Here is a 20,008-nt window from a genome sequence, read left to right as displayed (position 1 = left end):
CAAGTTTACAGTTGTCATGGTGAAACTCCTCACTGTCAGGTGAAGAGTGGTGACTGGTGAGACATCACATTTAGGAGACTGGTGGTTGGCCGCAGCCAACTGGAACTACACCTCCTGAATCAGAGTCTGGAACTACACCTCCTGAATGCTATATAGAGTCTGGAACTACACCTCCTGAATGCTATACAGAGTCTGGAACTACACCTCCTATATAGAGTCTGGAACTACACCTCCTGAATGCTATATAGTCTGGAACTACACCTCCTGAATGCTATACAGAGTCTGGAACTACACCTCCTATATAGAGTCTGGAACTACACCTCCTGAATGCTATATAGTCTGGAACTACACCTCCTGAATGCTATATAGAGTCTGGAACTATACACCTCCTGAATGCTATATAGAGTCTGGAACTACACCTCCTGAATGCTATATAGAGTCTGGAACTACACCTCCCGAAATTTGAGTAAGAAAGCTGCCATTTCCGTTCACGAAAATATATTAAAAAATATCTTTACATTTTATTGTATTATTTCCTTTTCTGCTAAGCAGCACGCTATATATGCGTAGTTGATTTATATTAGGATACATTTGCGAAACGGTAGTGGGGAGGAAGCTCCACTTCCGCTTGATATTTGACTGCTGTTGCCAGGTAAACTGAGACTAGTTGTAACCAGGCTCTTCGCAGGCTGGGACAGAGGCTACTAACCTGTGGGTTAACTTTGGTGAAATTGGAACAGGCAAAAAAGACTATAAATAAAATGTGATGTATTCCTTTCTACATGTTTTAGACAATGTGACATACCATGGGGACATGTCTATAGAATATGTCCACTGTTGATAAAACTAATATAATATAATAATAATATATATATACTAATACTAATTAGTGTGTGTGTGTGTGTGTGTGTGTGTGTGTGTGTGTGTATATATATATATATATATATATATATATATATATATATATATATATATATATATATATATATATATACAGAAAGTAGATGTCCACATACTGTATATTATTTATTATACTTAACCACTGCTTTACAAAGTAAAAAAATTAAGGGTTAATTTTTGTCAATCTGAAATATTTGGCCGAACACGTAGTAGTAGTAATAATAATAATAACCACACCAAGCTCATAATTTCAAACATTTCATTATTTTTCTCCACATTAACTTCGAAACAACCTCATAAACCAAAGTGTAAGAAAGTAGCATGCTTGGGCATGCAATGATGTCACAACATGATGATGTCACTGGGTGCGAAGTATAAAACATACAGTAGCAGAGAGTTTTCTTTTTATATCATTCATAAACTCGGGGACATTTCGGTATATCCACTGAGAGTTAAAAGCTAGCGTTTTTATTTTACACTGCTCTCCATTGTCTCATGTTAGCCTTGTGTTGCTTGGATAAAGAGACTAGAGGCAGGAACTCACAAACTGACACCAGATTGAGCAGGCTAAACAAACATGCTGAAAAAAATCTCATCCGGCCCAAAAGTGTCTGGAAGTGACACTGTAGAAACCTCATTGTTCCCTTTTTGACTCGTCCAAAAGGGGGAGTAAGAGAGATAGAGAGAGAGAGAGAGAGAGAGAGAAAACAGTGCATGCCATTTCAGAGGGTTTGGCGGAGGCGGGGGGGGGTCACCTTTCTTAATGTTGAAGGTATACCTTATCCCTCCCATAGCCTGCCTGCCCATGACGAGTGTTTTATCAAGGGCTGGGGTTTAGGGTTAAATTAAGTTGAGACAAGAAATCAATAAATACGAGGCACTCAGCATTCTCTCTGTCTTGCAAACTGCAAAAAGTAACAAACTGGAATAATAATGACACATACACGTATATAGTAGAATTAGTGGTTATAACGTAACAGTCTCAAAGCTGTACAAAGGGGCAAGCCTGAATCCTCCTCAATTTCTCAATAGTCAAAATGTTTTTCATGTGTTTGTGTGGTGCGCCTATGTGCATGTGTGCGACATTGAGACTTCATGTGTGTGTATGTGTGTGTGCTGATGCGTAAGTGGTAGGGTTGACATAAATTCCTCTTCATTTACAATAAATTTGTGAAATTACTTAAGATTAAAATTTTGAATCCAAGCCATTGGAGTACTTGTGACTAACATAGAATTCATGAGTCAAATGCCAATCTGATCATGTCAGATTCTCTCATTTGATTGGAGGTGAAATGGCACTGATCCCAAATATCTGCCAACAGGTGCACTGACCCTATAACTCAATAATTTGAGTGGAGCGTGTACAAATGAAGACAACACATGTTAAAGGGATAGGGGGGGATAAAAAATGGTGCACGTTGTAAACTACACAGCCTCATGCAATGGGTGCGAGTTTGCGTGTGCTTCGTGATGAGAAAGAAAAGAACAATGACGGAGCCCTTTAAAATGGATCTACTCTTGCAGCATAGTTCTTTAGCGCATAGTGCTAATAGGGTTGGTGGACTGGGTGGAAGGTGGAAAGGATTAAAAGGCAAAAAAGGGTTTTTTTATAGGATAGGATGAAGTGTGTCTGCCATGCTATAGGCTAGCATGTTCAGTGGTAACAAGTTGGACATAGTGGTGTGTTGTACTCTAGACTCGAGCAGAAAGAAAGGGCAAAAACTGTCCTGTCATCTCATCTGTCAATGGTTTTAACAGCAGATGTTGAACCCATGCACATTGTGTCCTATACGATGCCCGCACTACCTTAAAGCTGCACTCTTTGCTTTCTTAACATAGTTATCAAATACCTTTTCGCTATGGTTTGCAAGCTCAAAATAGGCGTTTTCAAAAGAAACGGTTATGTTTTAAAGAAACTCAAATGGGCTTCAAACAAAGGGTGAAAAGACCAGTAGCAACAATAGAAAGACTTCGCAGTGTCCGTCACTTGTTGCTGACAGTGTGGGCTCCAGTCGAATAGGCAGAATGTCCTTCTCAATAAATAATAATAGTATACTGTAGGTAACAATAAGTCTTAGATCATACTTGTAGAAGCTTAAATAAAGAAGTGAATGAACAGAATGGCTACTCCAATATTGAGTAAAATGACCATTACCACCAGAATAGAGCTGGAGCCCTAAAGAAAAGAGAAGAAGACAAAAATGAAAGCGTTAGTTCAGTTCTCAGTGGACACAGTGAATGTATTACTACTGATTATATTCATCATTATTATTATTATTATTATTATTATTATTATTATTATTATTATTATTATTATTATTATTATTATTATTAGTAGTAGTAGTAGTAGTATTATAACCCATTTAGGACCGATTCTAAAAAAAGTTTTCTGAAAAACCTATGTTTCTATGTCAGTGGTGCTCAACCTTTTTCATGTCAAGAACCCTCAGAATTATCTGAATTTGGCCACCGACCCCCATCTCAAAATATGTTGTTCCAGGGACCTCCCCCCAGAAGCAAAGATATGTGTTTAAAACATTCACTCTGAAAGAATATATACCGTATTCAAAGATTTCCACCACATTTTCACGATTTTCTTGAAAAATAGCAGATCTACAAGGTCGTAGCACGGCACTCGGTGCCGCACTACGAGCTTATATATCTGCTACGAGCTTATATATTTGCTATTTAATAGGTAAAGTATAACATAACACCAAAAGCCGGGTTCCCGTCCTAAATGGGTTTTAAGACAGAAAACAGAAATGCAAAAACGTAAAGATGACTCACTGAGTTTGATTTGAGGGTGAGATGCTCTCCTTCCTGCTCCAGTGTGATTGGCTGAGACTTGAGGGGCGGGGAGAGGGTGAGGTCTCTGTGCAGTGGCCACTCCTCCAGCTCTGCCCCCGCCCCCGCCCCGCCCACATTCAGGTTGTCCAGCATCTGTACAGAGTCCATGGATCCCTCCCGCACCGGCCTGAGGCCCCGGGACCGCAACCTGTGGTGGTGGGAGGAGGGGCCCCCCTTGGGGGACGGGGACGGAGACTCCTGGCCCGCGTGCAGCAGCCCTTGGGACATCTGCGAGTCCGGCGGCTGGAGCCTCATGTCTACAGTGTAGTCGCTCAGCCTCTCCTCGTCGTGTTCCGTGAGGCGTGAGTGGGCGGGACTCCACCGAAGGGTGCTCTCGTTAGTCCAAGCCCCGGTGAGGAGGCCCCCGTCGAGCCTTTGGTCGACCAACGCGTGCTGCTCGCTAAGCTTGTGGTTTGACGAGATGTGCTGCTTAGGGTGGTGGTTGGAGTACACATGCTCTGGGTGATGGTGGTTGGAGTACGCATGCTGCTCTCGGGGACTGTAACTGGACGTGAAGTGGTCTTTTGCATTGTGATTTGAGCAGATATAATCTTGGGACTTGTGATTGGAAGAAGCATGCTCAGAAGTCTTGTGATTGGACATGTTATGCTCCAAGGCCTTGTGATTGGACAAAATGTGCACCTGCGGCTTGTAATTGGAAGAGGCATGCTCGCAGGCCTTGTGATTGACGGAAGAGTGATGATCCCATGTTTTGTGATTGGAGGAGGAGTACTCCCTTGACTTGTGATTGGACGAGGCATGCTTGGAGGAGGGCTTTTGGTTGGACGAGGAGGAGGAGGAGGAGTGCTCCCAGGCTCTGTAGGACGACGAGTGCTCGCGGGGCTTGTTGTTGTGATTGGACGTGGACTTCTCCCGCGGCTTGTGATTGGTCAACAGCGGGACGACCTGCTCGTGGCCATTGACCTGTCCCTCCTGCTCCTCCAGAAGGGACGGCGTGGTGGAGCGGCTGCTGCCTCCTCCTCCTCGCTCCGGGTACATGTCCTCTGTCCAGCTGTTGGCCCCCCCGCCGCCCACGCCCCGAGGCCCTTCCACCAGCACCTGGATCTCGGCGGCCCCGACCTGGTCGTCCACGGCGCTCTGCCGCATGAAGCAGGCGTTCCTGGGGCGGTGGTGAGCGTGCGTGGTGGGCGCCGCCGGGGGCGAGGCAGGCACGCTCAACACGGGACTGAGTTCGGGCGTCATGGCGGGAGGCGTGGTGTCCGGCGTGCACAGCTCGGGACTGTCTGTGCCCGTGGAGATGACCTCGTGGTCCTTGTCCTTCATGCCGTCCTGGTGCTTGGCCCTCTGACACTCCAGCCCTAGTAGGGAAACATGGGCAGAGAGTTAATGCCGGTGAAGTGACTTGGCGCCACTATATGTGACGTTGTTGTCAATCATGTGGCTATGGCTAACCCGGTTGCTAACCAAACAAACACAGCCAACGAGCGCTGCTAGCATGTGAACAAAAGCGGTAAAATATGTTGGTTGATGATGTGTATAAAACGTGTCGTTTCTGTAAAGAAACTATTTATCATAGGTCGATTTAATACCCAGTCTACACAAGAATGCTACGAATGGCACTAGGTGTCACATGGACGGACCGCATCAGAAATGTGGACCTCTATGGGGACCTACCATGGGTCACGGACAAAGTCAGAGAGAGAAGGATGAGGCTGGCAGGGCACTGCGTCAGGCACCCAGAACTTGAGGCAAGTAAATTGAGCCTATTGGTGCCAACCCAGGGCAAAGCCAGGAGGGGAAAGAAGCGTACCACCTATGTAGACGTGCTGTGGCGCGACACCTTGGCTGAACAGTGGAATAAACAAACCGATACGGTCGCGAGTCACCACAGTGGGGGCAGCCATGTTTGTTATTTGACGCTGTCGAGTGACAGGGTTGATGACCAATCACCTGCTGCGATCAGATTTGCGATCGAGACTGACGCCGCCGTAGGCAGAGTCAACAGACCTGAATCGCCAGGACATCTTTTTTTTTAATGGTAGCGATTCAGGGCTGGAGCCAGGCTAACAAAAAATATGTGAATGGTGAAATTCAGCGTTGTTTCAAACGTACCATTCCCATAGATATGAAAGGAAGGAGACAACTCCTTGGCAGCGATCCGGGCCAAGCGGCACTCTTCCACGGCCTTCTGTGCAACCCCTTCTGCTGCCTCTGCCTTTCCACGGGCGTGGCTCATCCTACAATTGAGTCAATTGACACAGCAGGCAGAAATGTGGTCATGCAGTGCTGATGTGAGAGGTATGATAACAGTTGTGCAATTAAGCAATATACTCAAAAGTTCACTCCGCTGAAATCAATATTATAGCATATTTGCAATAACAATTAATGCATGCGTGCGTGCATGTGTGCTGATCCTGTGCATCTCCCTTCGGCTGCAAAAGTACCAACAGCAATTTTCCTACTGCATGCAGAAATATGTAATGCAATACATTACATATTTATCTCATCTCATCTACACACTCTCATGTAGCCTAGTGTGTGTGTGTGTGTGTGTGTGTGTGTGTGTGTGTGTGTGTGTGTGTGTGTGTGTGTGTGTGTGTGTGTGTGTGTGTGTGTGTGTGTGTGTGTGTTGGACAGACGGGGGGGGCTTTTTTGCTCACAGACACTTTTAACATGTAGACTGAGTGGGCTGGGGGGCGAACAGGTGACCTCAGATTAAAAAAACACATCCGTGTGAAGTGAGGGGCGCTCTTATCATACATCATGGCCTAACATGTTGATTTGCTTGTCCACACATGACGATGACGTACATTCTCCATTCGTTGTCAATGGGAATTGAATCTTTGTGTAGGACAAAAAATACGGATTTCCTCGTCCACATATGATGTAAACTCTCCATTCATTGTCAATGGGAAAACAAAAATCTACACTAATAGCTGAATATAGGAGGGGCTAGCGGCGCCCCTCAAAAAATAAATGGAAAGTCCCCATGCAGGACCGTCTCACCTGGACAGGGCTATCTCAGCCTTCTGCTTGGCAATATCAGCTGCCTTCTCTGCAGCTTCAACAGCCCGGTCCACCTTCTCTCTGATTTTACTGGCTCTCAGCGGGATCAGATTCTTGCGCTTTCCACTCACGAGCACATTCAGCTTGTACTTCCCCTCCTCTTTGGTGCCGTCGGGGAAGGTGGTGCACCCGTAGCCGTGTCTCTTGTTCCCCGCCCACTCGCCCTCATAGTGCATGCCGTCCGAGCGTCTGCTCACGCCCCAGCCGGCCCTGTGGTCGCTCCGCCACTCGCCGGCGTAGCTCTCGGTGACAGTGGCGTCCACGGGGGCGCCCTGCTCACTCTCGCTGGCGTTGGAGTGGACGTCGGAGGCGGCGGAGCTGACGGTGCTCATGCCGGCCTCGCTGCAGAAGGAGCTCTGCTTGCTGAGCTGGCTGGCCAAGGAGCTCTTGGACTCGGAGCGCCGCAGCTTCAGGCCGCTGAGGATGGACTGGCGAAAGCGGCCCTTCCTCTTCCTCTGGCGCTCGGCCTCGCTCGGGGCGGTCAGGGCGAAGCCGCCTCTTCCCACGGGGCTGCCGGCCAGTCCAGCCACCACCCCGTCTGTGGGCGTAGTGATGGCGTTGCCATCCTCCAGCATGGTGGGAGGGCCGTGGCTGTGCTCGGAGCGGAGGGAGTTTATGGATGTGCGCAGTGGGAAGAGGATGACAGCCGCCATGCCATACGGCACGCTCTGCCGCACGCCATAGCCGTGCCGCATCCCACCCAGCCACTGGCCTTGGTAGGTGCCTGAGAGAGAGAGAGAGAGAGAGAGAGAGAGAGAGAGAGACGGACAGACACAAAGAGAAATGTGATACCATGAACCAGTTGATGATAGCGCACACACATGCACGTACGCACGCACGCACGTACACACACACACACACACACACACACACACACACACACACACACACACACACACACACACACACACACACACACCATTTTAAAGAGTTTGTGTACAGCATGCATGACCCTGTCTGCAATGGCTCAATACACTATGTATTATATACATACAAAAATATATATATTATCTCAATATTTGACATCGTTGGTATATGTGGTCAAATTAAGAAGGGCAGTTATTGATTAACTTTGAAACTATTCATCATAGAGTGATGAGGTTGAAATGAGAGCTTGTCTCAACACATTTCCCATTAAGTTTCCTATATAGATTACTTAATGTTGTAAATGAACATTAAAGTTTTGCATGAGTGATGCAGCTCGGCACGCTGTAGAGAACAGAGACATGGAATACAGGTCTCTCTCCATCCCATAATTGGGCCGGTGATGTTGCAATAACCCAATAATGTGGTTGACGCACAATCCGGTCATCCACTGGCACAACCCAATTATAAGCCTAATTCAAATCTCCCTTTCTGCCTTTTAATCTTAGCTTGTTTTCTTTTTTTCTTTTTTTTCCCTTGCTCGATGTTTAGCCTTTTCACTATTTCTCTCCTATTAAAGTTGTTTATTTTGTGTAAAAGAAGAAAAACGCTATATAAATGTATTATTATTATTATTATTATTATTATTATTATTATTATTATTATTATATTATTATTATCATTATTATTATTAGCGTTTGAGACACTATGATATTGAGAAACATTATACTACTTGGAAACAAGATGTGTGTGGGTGTCACATGCACACTGAAAATAGCAGATCTGTTATTTCCTGTGTGCAAAAGACACGGTGAGGAAAACACAGCAGATGGCAGCAACATTTATCAATGATGTTTTATTTAGGAATCCTAAGTTGTATTGTAAAAAAAACAAGTGTATATAACTTAACTTGATATCTGATATCTATTCCATATGTAAAGTCTTTATGTGGATTTACAGATGGAGGTATACATTGCGTATGGCCTGCTTTGACGTTGACGTTGACATAATTTTATTAGACAATAAAATGCAAACAGTACAGGGGTACAGTCAAGCACAAATGGTCCAAAAGGATAGCACCGAAGAAAGACATTGCTGTCTTATTTCCATTCGGGTCCCATGCATTCATTGAAAACACAACATATCCTAGCCAACAGGATATGTTGTGTTCATCATCATCCTCAACATCTCCTGTTTTTACTGTTTTACATCTGCAGACTCCTGTCCTGTCCATGCAGACTCCTGCAGGAGACTTGGCTCAGATCAGAAACTATTTGACTTGGCGGGACTCGCATTCCCTTGCAGGGGACTTCAAACCCACGACTTTCCGCATGAACGGCGTATGCATGCTCTAACAACAATTTTGTTAATGTGAAGAAAATAAATCAGTAGTTAAGTACAAAATATGCGCTCCGCCTCAGCAATACATCTCCCAGTGGTCTAGTCTATCGTCTAGCACAACACACCCTTTGTTGGGCTGATACCGACAATATGCCACTCCGACCACTTACTTCTGGCATAGAGAGATCTCTACCTTAAGTTCTAATACGTCTATAAACGGGGCAAAATAGGTTGCAAACATTTGAAAAGTAACAACATTTGCAGAACCAGAGCAAAGACTTACAGGGCGGCCCTTCATATTGGGATGGTATTATAATAGGATTCGTTTTCAAAACAGTGGTTGCATGTTCATTAGCACTGGTTTATTCCACTGTTTAAACATACATACTTTAAATTTAGATTTCTCCAGATCATGCATGGCAATGTATATCTTTGCTGTCTGGAGGAAACCTCAAAACTCCAAAATGTTCATTTTTCAGGAAATGAAAAATATACATTTTTAAGGAAATTAATAAAACGATGCAATACAAGCAAAATTCACAATATTGCATAGGATCAGCTTTATTATGCAATATTAATAGCAACCTTATAAATACTTGAAGCTTAATATGTTTCTTCCAGACTAGGTCACTTGTAAAATTCCATCCAGGCAACAGTAGTAATTGATGGTGGAACTGACTGCTGACAAAGAATAATGAATGTCACACATTAGCGTGTTCATATTTCCACTCAGAGACTTTGATGTTTCCTGCCTCACCCTCACTGTAGCTGTATCACAACATACATTGTCCTGACAGTATTGACAATAATTACATCAATGTGTTGATTCATTTCTAGGCATTAGTATTGTTTTCATGTTGTCTCTGCATCATATATATGCAAATTCACAAGGTGGCATGATTTATAACAAAAGCTACACGGAAGTTTCTAGTAACAGAATGATTACTGCTTTGGCGGTGCTGTGTGTGCGACTGGCGTGTGTCTGTGTCTGTGTGTGTGTGTGTGTGTGTGTGTGTGTGTGTGTCTGTGTGTGTGTGTGTGTGTGTGTGTGTGTGTGTGTGTGTGTGTGTGTGTGTGTGTGTGTGTGTGTGTGTGTGTGTGTGTGTGTGTGTGTGTGTGTGTGTGTGTGTGTGTCTGCGTGCATGCGTGCGTTCGTGCATGTGTGCGTGCATGCGTGCATGTGTGTGTATCTTGCCTGCACACTCCCAGTAGGCCAAGGAAGAACCTTTGTCCCCAATTCTTTTGTATTTGCTTCATCTTTGCACTATAACAGGCTGTTAATGTTTTTGGCCCATATCTCTTGAACCGTAGCTCTTATTTTCCCTTGGATTCCTTAGATCATGATGCATCTCCCCATATAGGACACTTCTGCCTGACTCAAATTTCCAACTGCCTCTATACAGAGTTTGTCCAAAATGTACGCAAATTGGTGCACATTATAAATGATGTTATCAAGCAAAATGTATCAGTCAGATTCGTGATGTTCTATTCTGATTGGCTACAATTGACTTTTGTAAGTTTGCAGGAGTGCCCAGTTTAGCAAGAAATGCCACAAAATCATTTCATTTCTAGGTGGGTCTAAATTTCATTTGCCAAATGGTACAGATATTTTGTGGTATTTGGGGAAAAAATTAATATCCCCCATAACCTTTGATTTGGTGGGCATGAAGATGCAAGGGTCCGGCCCTGCCAGTTTCCACAAACCGGCAACAGTTGCACCATCGATCGTACAAATTCTATTGCCGCTGCAGCTTCCTCGTGTCCTGACATCTGCACCCCATGATTGACACAGCCCTGTGTACCAGCGTTGATTTAGTCGACTAAAACTAAGACGGAAATTGTTTGTCGACACTGACGAAAACTAAATGGAATGTAAATAAAAACTATAAGCTATGATGACTAAAACTAAGACTAAATATACTGACAATTTCGTCAACAAATAAGAACTAGACTAAAATGTTAGGAAGGGACTATAGTGGACAAGAGATCCAGTATATTTTACATTTTATATTTTACAATTGGTTGCATGCTGAAAATAGCTGATCTGGCCCAGGCCGTAGCGTAACGGTCTGGGCACCGGACTGGTGATCCAGTCGCAGTGTGCCGCGGGTTCGACTCCCGGACCCGACACGGCCTTTACTGCATGTCATCCCCCCATCTCTCTCCCGTTTCCTGTCAGCCTACTGTCTGTCCCTTCAAAAATCAATAAAAGGCGTAAGCCGCAAAAAAAATATCTTAAAAAAAAGAAAAAGAAAATAGCTGATCTACTGTGAGCTTGTAGATCAGCTATGATCTAACACTGAGCTAACACTAAGACATTCCAGGTGACTAAAATGTGACTAAAACTAAATGAAAACTATTCAAGAGACTATGACTAATATTAGACTAAAATCTAATATTTTCTGCCAAAAACAACACTGCTATGTATAGGCAACCTGTCCTGGCGGAGATCTCTATACAACTATACTACTTCTATAGTCTCAACTACTACGGGTTCTCTATTCCAAAATACTTTTTAAATCATCTTAATTATGATTAAATAAAACAATACTGACGCAAACTCATGATCATGAAGTGTGGGTCATGATGACCAAAAGAATAAGGTTGAGTTTTCTCAGGCGGGTAGCGTAGCTGGCATCTCCCATAGAGAGGGTGAGAAGTTTGTGAAAGACTCAGAGTAAAGTCGTTGCTTCTTTGCTTGGAAAGAAGCCAGCTTAGGTGGTTCGGGCATTTGGGTTAGGATGCCTCTCGGGCGTCTTCCTAGGGAGGTCCTAGGGGGTCTCCTTCCAGTGCAGGCCCACTGGAAGAAGACCCCCGGGCAGACCAAGGATGAGATGGGAGGATTATATCTCCACAATGTCCTTGGATCGCCTCGGGATCCCCCAGAATGAAGTTAGGCCTTCTAACGTTGTGTGGAGAGGGAAATCTGGAGCTGTTGCCCCCGTGACCCGACTACGGATAAATGGTTGAAGATAGATGATTGAATGATTGTTTTGTTGACTTTGCAACTGTCAAGATCAGTGTTTCTATAGCTGGCACAATAGCAAGTTCTAACACGACTAATACATTAATAATGTTGACAGTTTCACTTGCATATGTTTCCACAGGCTAAGCATCCATATCAAAACAAACCACATAAAACAGTATTTTGGGCCATTTCACCCAAGGACATTTCACCCAAATACTGCTTTTAGACCTGACCACAACAGTGGTCTCACTGTGTCACTGTCACTGACTGAACACCATTGGTCAGCCAGTTGGCCTAACAATGAACTAGCCCATGTGGTTTTCAACCAGTGGTCCTTGAGGGGGTTCCAGGTGGTCCCCTAGCTCCCCAGCTAAATGATGGAGAGTTGGACCCTTATTGGACCCTCCCGGGTCCATTTGGTTTCATTTTACACTCTCAAGAGTTAAGTTATTGTTAAATATCTGCATTACTTAGCCTAATTTACAAGAAGTCTACACAAATAGAGAATGTACAATAATTGTTATTTTGATCAACGTTTGCCTGTTATCTTCCCTAATGGTATGCACATCAATATCAATACAGCATGGAATTGTGGACAAATCTTATTCAACGATAACAAAATATTGAGGCTAAATTGAGGCTAAATCTCATCAAATGGTTCTCCGTGGCTCAAATGCCACATGTTGATGTGGGTACCATTAGGAGAGATAACAGGCAAACACTGGACAAAATAACAATTCTTCTACATAATTGTATAGACTTAAGTAATGCAGATGTTTAACAATAATTTAACTCTTGAGAGCGTAAAATGAAACCAACATTTGGTTTCATTTTAAAATCGATTACCAACTCTCCCATCAGGGGTGGGCAACTGGCGGCCCGGGGGCCACATGCGGCCCCCACCTTCCCTTAATGCGGCCCGCAGCTTAATACCAGAATACTGATATAGTATTGATTTCAAACATGCAAACATGACCCGCTTTAATTACTTAATGAATAGTATTAAAATGTTATGGTCTTTTTGTGTCCAATGTATAAATTAGTATTTAGTTCATTATAACTAAATGCATTTGAAATTCAATAAAAAGGTTACTTTTCAGGATTACAATTCAAAAATAGCAAAGCATTATTCAGGATTTCAATTCAAATATAGCAAAAATAGCTGATCTACAAGCTCAAAACGCGTCGTTTGGGCTTGTAGATCGGCTATCTTTTTGCCACGACAGTAATATGCACTGTGGCCCTCTGAGTGTGGAAATATAGTGGCCCTCTGCATCGTCAGAGTTGCCCATCCCTGATTTAGCTGCATGGGGACCACCTGGAATCCCCTCAAGGACCTGCAGGTGGTCCCCGGACCACTGGTTGAAAACCACTGACCTAATCTTGTTTGAACACATGAACAAGTCTTCATTGTGAGGCAAACATGATGATGTAATGTCATTCCAGGAGCCGGAAGAGAGCTGCTTCCCGGGTTGCTGGGGGGAGGGAGAGGGAGGGAGGGAGGGAGGGAGGTGGCTTGCTTGAATGAGCTTCGGTTTTGTACAATACGTTAAAGGACAACTTTAGTTTTTTTCAACCAAGGGTCATGTTTTAGGTTGTTATTAGAGAAAGTAAAAGATGAGTGTTCATTTTTTTTCATTTGCTGCTTTCTTTTGTTTTAGCGATTTTAGCTATTTTTGACAGGGGGGCGGGGGCATTCAAACATGGGGCTAAATGCATCTTTATTTACAAAATATTATGGAGATTTCTTTTTTTATTATTTACTATAGTCCTACTAGACCCCAATAAATTACATCTGGCCACAAAAGATCACAGGCTCTACTGAATGTGAAGGTAGCCTACTGGGGGGAAGCCACACTGTGTCATAGGCTCAATATGCCAGTTTGTCACATTCAGTAGATCCCGTGATCTTTTGTAGTCAAATATAATTTCTTGGGGTCTAGTAGGACTTTAGTAAATATTTATAAAATAAATACATATTTAGCCCCATGTTCGAATGCCCCCGCCCCCCTGTTAAACCAGCTAAAATCCCTAAAACGAAAGAAAGCAACAAATGAAAAATATTTAACACTCATCTTTTACTTTCTCTAATAACAACCTAAAACATGAACCTTGGTTGAAAAAAAACTAAAGTTGTCCTTTAAATACGCACATGTTTAATAAAAAGTTTGTTGCATTGTTAGTGTACTATTCTTCCAAATACATATGAAGAGAATGACTCGCATCTAAAACATCGACACATTGACTTGTTATGTTTTAATCTACACTATAATAGAGTTCCCAGTTCTACACATAAATAAATAAAATCTCTTTACTGTTTGAGAGATACTAAATAAATCAATCATACTATAACAAACTAGTACTACAAATGAAGAATTAGAGACTTACTTCTCGTTTAAAAAAAGCAAAAGTTAATCAGTGAAATGTAATGCATTTTGAACATGTTGCAGCTGTCCCCAGTTGGAATCTGTTGCAACATCTGACTACTTCCATTCAAATAAATCTTTCAAACCATATCTATGTAATCATCTATATACATGGATAATAATGCCATATGTCATCATCTTTAATTACTTTAATTACCCTAAATACTTAATTGACTGTGGTGCTCCAGGGTTCCATACTTGGCTCTCTCTTTTTCCCCCTCTAGTCTACACCAAACCTATTCACCAAACATGGCTGATCCACAACTTCACAATGTGAGATCTGCCATTATCACGGTTCACCTATAATGTTCACCTATTTTCTCTAAATGTTCGCTTCTTGTAACATGCATGGGGTCGTGGTTAACTAATTTTCAACATTTTACTATGTCATTAATATACCTTATAGTTGTGTATAGAGATCTGAAAAAAACCAGTAACATTATCTTGATGACATCACAAAGATGTACTTCATAATGTTACAGATTCGAATCGGGAGGTAAGTGAATCATCCCACCTCTAATAAAAACACACAATGGACATTAAACATGTTTAAATCTTGGTGACGTGAAAACCCCTTTAAGGTTTTAAGGCATTCTGTCCACAGAATAACAATAATAATAATCCCTCTTGACCCTAAACTATATTTCCCCATAGTATAGTAAACCTATATCCTTTCTGTGTGGAGTTTGCATGTTCTCCCCGTGTCCCTATAGGGTAGGTACCCTCACATGTTCTCCCTGTGTCCCCTAGGGTAGGTACTCTCACATGTTCTCTCCTTGTCCCCTAGGGTAGGTACCCTCACATGTTCTCCCCGTGTCCCCTAGGGTAGGTACCCTCACATGTTCTCCCCGTGTCCCCTAGGGTAGGTATACCCTCACATGTTCTCTCCGTGTCCGCTAGGGTGGGTACCCTCACATGTTCTCCCGGTGTCCCCTAGGGTAGGTACCCTCACATGTTCTCCCCGTGTCCCCTAGGTAGGTACCCTCACATGTTCTCCCTGTGTCCCCTCTCTGTGAAATATTGGTTTCAATATTGAGTTATTAGGTTTAGCTATACGTACAGTACAGTACCTAGTCATTGGAGGTAAAAACAAATGTGTTTTGTAGTTTTAATTCATTTTAAACGATTGAAAAACATGGATTGGTTACGTAATCAACAACAGGGACTACAAAGCATAACAAGCAATGATGTAATTAATACGGGTGAGTGACGGGATATAACTGGCTTTCGATGGTGACGTAATAAATAGGTTTCAGATTACATACATGTATACATATAGAGGCATTACCTTATATATAATTTGTAAATTGATAATTTGTAAGTTGATAAGTAGTATACTGTGGTTACTTGGGTTGTTTTATGCGTATGACGTGGCTGATTTTGTACCAATGCCAGGGTATAACTGGCTTGAGAGTGACGTATTGAATATATGTACCAATGCCAGGGTATACCTGGCTCTCGATGGTGACATAATAAAGGTATGTTTCAGTGTACATGTATGTAATCTGAAACCCACCTTTATTACGTCACCATCGAGACCCAGTTATACCCTGGCATTTCTACAAATCTTCATTACGTCTCTCTCAAATGCAGCCACTGCATACGCATCGGAGCACCGGACAATCAACTTCACTTGCGCGCTCTGCTTGCGCAAGTATATGCCATTACAATCCTTTGTATTAAATGCAAAATTTATAGCCTACATCGTATTTGATGTATAGGCTATACAGTCAAATAATAATCCTTGGCAAAAGCCCCAATTCTTATTTGTATTTCACCCTTTTGGTGATGTTGTCATCTCTCATGGCAAGCTTGTTTATGATTTGATTCATTGTACTGAAATATATGCTAAAACTAAAACCATCCATCCATCCATCATCCATCCATCTTCAACCACTTATCCGTAGTCGGGTCGCGGGGGCAACAGCTCCACCAGAGAGCTCCAGACTTCCCTCTCCAGAGCAACATTAGTAACTTCCTCCTGGGGGATCCCGAGACTTTCCAAGGCCAGTGAGTCGATGTGATTCCTCCAACTGTGCCTTGGTCTGCCCCGGGGTCTCCTCCCAGTGGGACGTGCCTCGAGGACCTCCCTAGGGAGACGCCCGAGAGGCATCCTAACCAGATTCCCGAACCACCTAAGCTGTCTCCTTTCCAGGCGAAGAAGCAGGAGCTCTACTCCGAGTCTCTCTCGTGTGACTAAACTTCTCAATATCTCTAAAGGGAGATGCCAGCCTGCACCCGTCGAAGAAAACTAAAACTAAAACCGCTTGAGTTAATATGTTACAGCTAAATGCTTTTATAAATGTCTTTTGAGAGTTTTGGCTTTTGTAAACACCGAACTCTGCCTGTGAATGTACAGCCTATTTTTAAGCTATGCAGAAGAGCCTATAATGGGCTAAATTAAACTCCCAATTGGAGAAGATGGAAAGCCTATACTTCACTTCATAGATCATCATTCATAACCAGCATAGCAAATAATGATGTTTGACATTTCCTCCAAGTGCTTTAAATGTGGAAAAAGACCTCTCGAGTGGTTTATATGTTACTGTTCCATATAATGAATTGGCCCGTAGCACTTCCTTATATATGAGCTGCCTGTAGCTATAAGGACTAAGGCATATAGTCTAAAGTCTAAACCAGTGGTTTTCAACCCTTTTCATATCAAGGGCCATCATTTATTTGGCATTTGAGCCACGGAACCACCATTTGATGACATTTAGCCTCTCAAAACATGCTGTTGGTACCATATAGGAGAGACAACAGGCAAACGTTGATCAAAATGACAATTATTCTACATTCTCTAATTGTGTATAGATATTATAGGTGATGTAATGCATGTAATACTGATGTTTAACAATAATGTAACTCTTGACATGGGTTCATTTGGTTACCAACTCCACCATTTAGCTGGGGACCACTGGTGGTCCCCGGACCACTGGTTGAAAACCACTGGTCTAAACAAAATAGCCTACATCCAAACCGTGCAGGGAGGATCGACGCTCTGCTCTCTCCCCACGCGGAGCTATCCGCGGTCCTGAAATCCTTCTGAAGCTATAATAGGCAATACTGAAGGTGACCAGGCCGCGTAGCACTAGCTGTGTTTATTTCTTCTTAAATGAAACACATCATGTCCTGCGTGGCTGATTAAAGACAACAGCACGTTTATTGGGTTGTGGAAAATGTGTCAGCTCGTGCGTGCTATATATTCATCTGTCGGCGGTCTTCCACGTGAGCGCGATCTCATGACGCAGTATTTTTTTTCTTTCTTTTTTTGTAAGCAATTTTGTGGGAGTGCTGCTAACCTTTCAAGCTAACTCATAAATCGAATACGGGCTCGGGAGTTATTGGATGTAAACGGCTGCACGGGGAGCCATTTAAAGGCTACAACGGCTGGTATAACAACCTCTATTATACCTCAATGCAGCACTGTCTGACAGACCGTGTTTCCACGGTCCTCCGCATCACTTATTGACCTCGCTATCCCTCTCTCTCTCTCTCTCTCTCCAGTCCCAGCCTCTCTACCTTTCCCCCGCACACCCATCATGTAGCAGCATCCTCTCACGGCTCATCCGGGTTCTGTGCAACCAACGGGAAAGCGACGGAGAGAGAGGCAGAGCTGCATTGGTTATCAAACGGCCTAGATTATAGCTATACTCGAGTCACAGCACGTCACTAAACAATGCCAAAAAGCCCAATCAGGGACCAGAGCTGGAGAAAGTCTCTAGTGACACGCTGACCTGCCGTCTCTCAGCGTTACCATGGCGATGTATAGGCTATACAGTAGCTACAGAGGCGTTCTGTGGTGTATATATGATGATGATGATGATGATGAGGATGATGCAGGAGGAGAGAGAGAGAGAGAGAGAGAGAGAGAGAGAGAGAGAGAGAGAGAAAGGGGACCGTGTGTCGTTACTGTCGTATACTGGGAGGAGGTGAGATGGTGGGAACCTCATGAGCATTCAACATGCAGGCCTAATAATATTAGACAGGAACGGATGAATTGTTTTGCCTGTATCAGTTGTACAGCATGCATGATTGTTGCCCTGTCAGCTGTCTGCATGCAGTCCAGTCAGATGTTATATTAAACACATGTAATACCTAGTTGTAAACACATCTGTTCCCTCAACTTCACTAATAAAATGTTGTCTCAGTATAGGTCTATAGGATATGATCAACTGAAAATACTGCCCTGTTATTTATTGCCACCACTATTACCTTGTTTAATGTATGTATTCAGTTGTGTGGCCTTTTTTTGCTTGGATAAATTAGAGAAGTGCTGTCTTATTTTATTTTTGTAGGTGAATAGACTTTATTTGAATATAGAACGGACAACGGAAAACATGAAGAGAGACATTGCACTCATAGTCAATGAACTCAGGGAGGCTGAAACCGGGTCTCTAGTGCATGGGGTAAAAAAAAAGAAAATAAAAGTTTGGGAAGTTGCAACAAGATTAATCTATACAAATAAGTTGCTGGTGGGTCACCAGTGCATATACAGTAGCCTACATGGCACAAATATCATTGTCATGTTTGTATATCTCACAGGCTTACCTCCGTCGGAGTAGGTTTCCGTGCCGTATCCATCCTGGAGACCGTTGCTCCAGGTCCCCTCGTAGCGAGCCCCGCTGGCCGTGCTCTCCAGCTGCCCGTAGCGGCCCTTGAAGCCCTGCGTCCACTCGCCTCGGTACTCCCAGCGGCCCTTGCTCTCCACTCCCACGCCGTGGCGCTTGCCTTGCGCCCAGGTGCCCTGGTAGCTGTTCCCGCTGGGCCACGTGTAGACCCCCAGGACCTCAAAGCCGTGGCTCCAGGCCCCGGCGTACTCGCCCTGGCCCTGGGGCCCCGTGCAGACCCCCCGGCCGTGGGCCTTGCCCTGCTCCCACCCCCCGCAGTACGACCCCCCATCATCAAAGTCAAACCTGCCGCCAGTGGACATGCATGAAACAGGTTTAGGCGGCAATCCTCAGAATGTCAAGAAAGAAAAAAAGCCAAAAGGGTTTTTACACAGAAAGGAGGAGGCCTCGTCGTGGATGTTGGCAGCAGGGAGGTTGCAGAGACCTGACGCTCCCTTATACCTCGCCTCCTCTCGTCAAAAGGTACAAAACACAGACCGTCGGCCCCGACGTGCTCGGTCCAAAAGAGCAGACAACGGGAGAAACAATCGAAGCCCCCCGGCTTTTGGGTTCTAACGTGCACGGACGCAACTGTTGAGCATGCTACTTCCCCATGGGCACAAAAAGGCTCAGAGTGTCTCCACAGCCTCCTCGCCCTCGCCTTCCCACTCCTCGCAGCACCGGGAGCTCGCCAACCCCTTTTGCGTCGGGCCGTACAACGGGGTTACTCCAGACAACACATAAGGCCTAGGCTTTTTCCAGTAGTCCCAGAGGCCCCTGCACACAGTGGTGGCAGGCAGGCAGGCAGGCAGCAACCGTTGCTCAGCTCAGCTCAGACATTACACCATCCCCAACATCCATCCGTGCTGCAACCAGCATACAGAAATGGAGAGAGAGAGAGAGCGACACAGGATGCTACCGCACCGGTATACGCCATACACTCACACACACACATATGAGGAAAAAAAAAACCCAGATACAGTCGCAGAGAAGTTGTGGCTATTTCTTTAGCATTCCCTGGAAAC

The 20,008-nt window shown here is 44.1% G+C and overlaps 1 protein-coding gene across 1 annotated transcript; it reads right to left on the bottom strand.

The window, feature by feature from the left end:
* Positions 1-1,287: 1,287 nt before the first annotated feature.
* Positions 1,288-19,306, bottom strand: jph3a (junctophilin 3a; the record flags this gene model as incomplete). Its single annotated transcript, XM_083760017.1, has 5 exons — positions 1,288-3,076; positions 3,688-5,066; positions 5,821-5,945; positions 6,715-7,498; positions 18,925-19,306. The coding sequence occupies 5 exons, from the start codon at positions 19,304-19,306 to the stop codon at positions 2,996-2,998; spliced, it is 2,751 nt and encodes a 916-aa protein (XP_083616143.1). The 3' UTR covers positions 1,288-2,995.
* Positions 19,307-20,008: the final 702 nt, after the last annotated feature.

This window comes from Protomyctophum parallelum (genome assembly GCF_964188405.1).
Source record: "Protomyctophum parallelum genome assembly, chromosome: 2".
Taxonomy (NCBI): domain Eukaryota; kingdom Metazoa; phylum Chordata; class Actinopteri; order Myctophiformes; family Myctophidae; genus Protomyctophum; species Protomyctophum parallelum.
The sequence above is the reverse complement of the archived record's forward strand: the minus strand, read 5'-3'. Positions and strand labels throughout refer to the sequence as shown.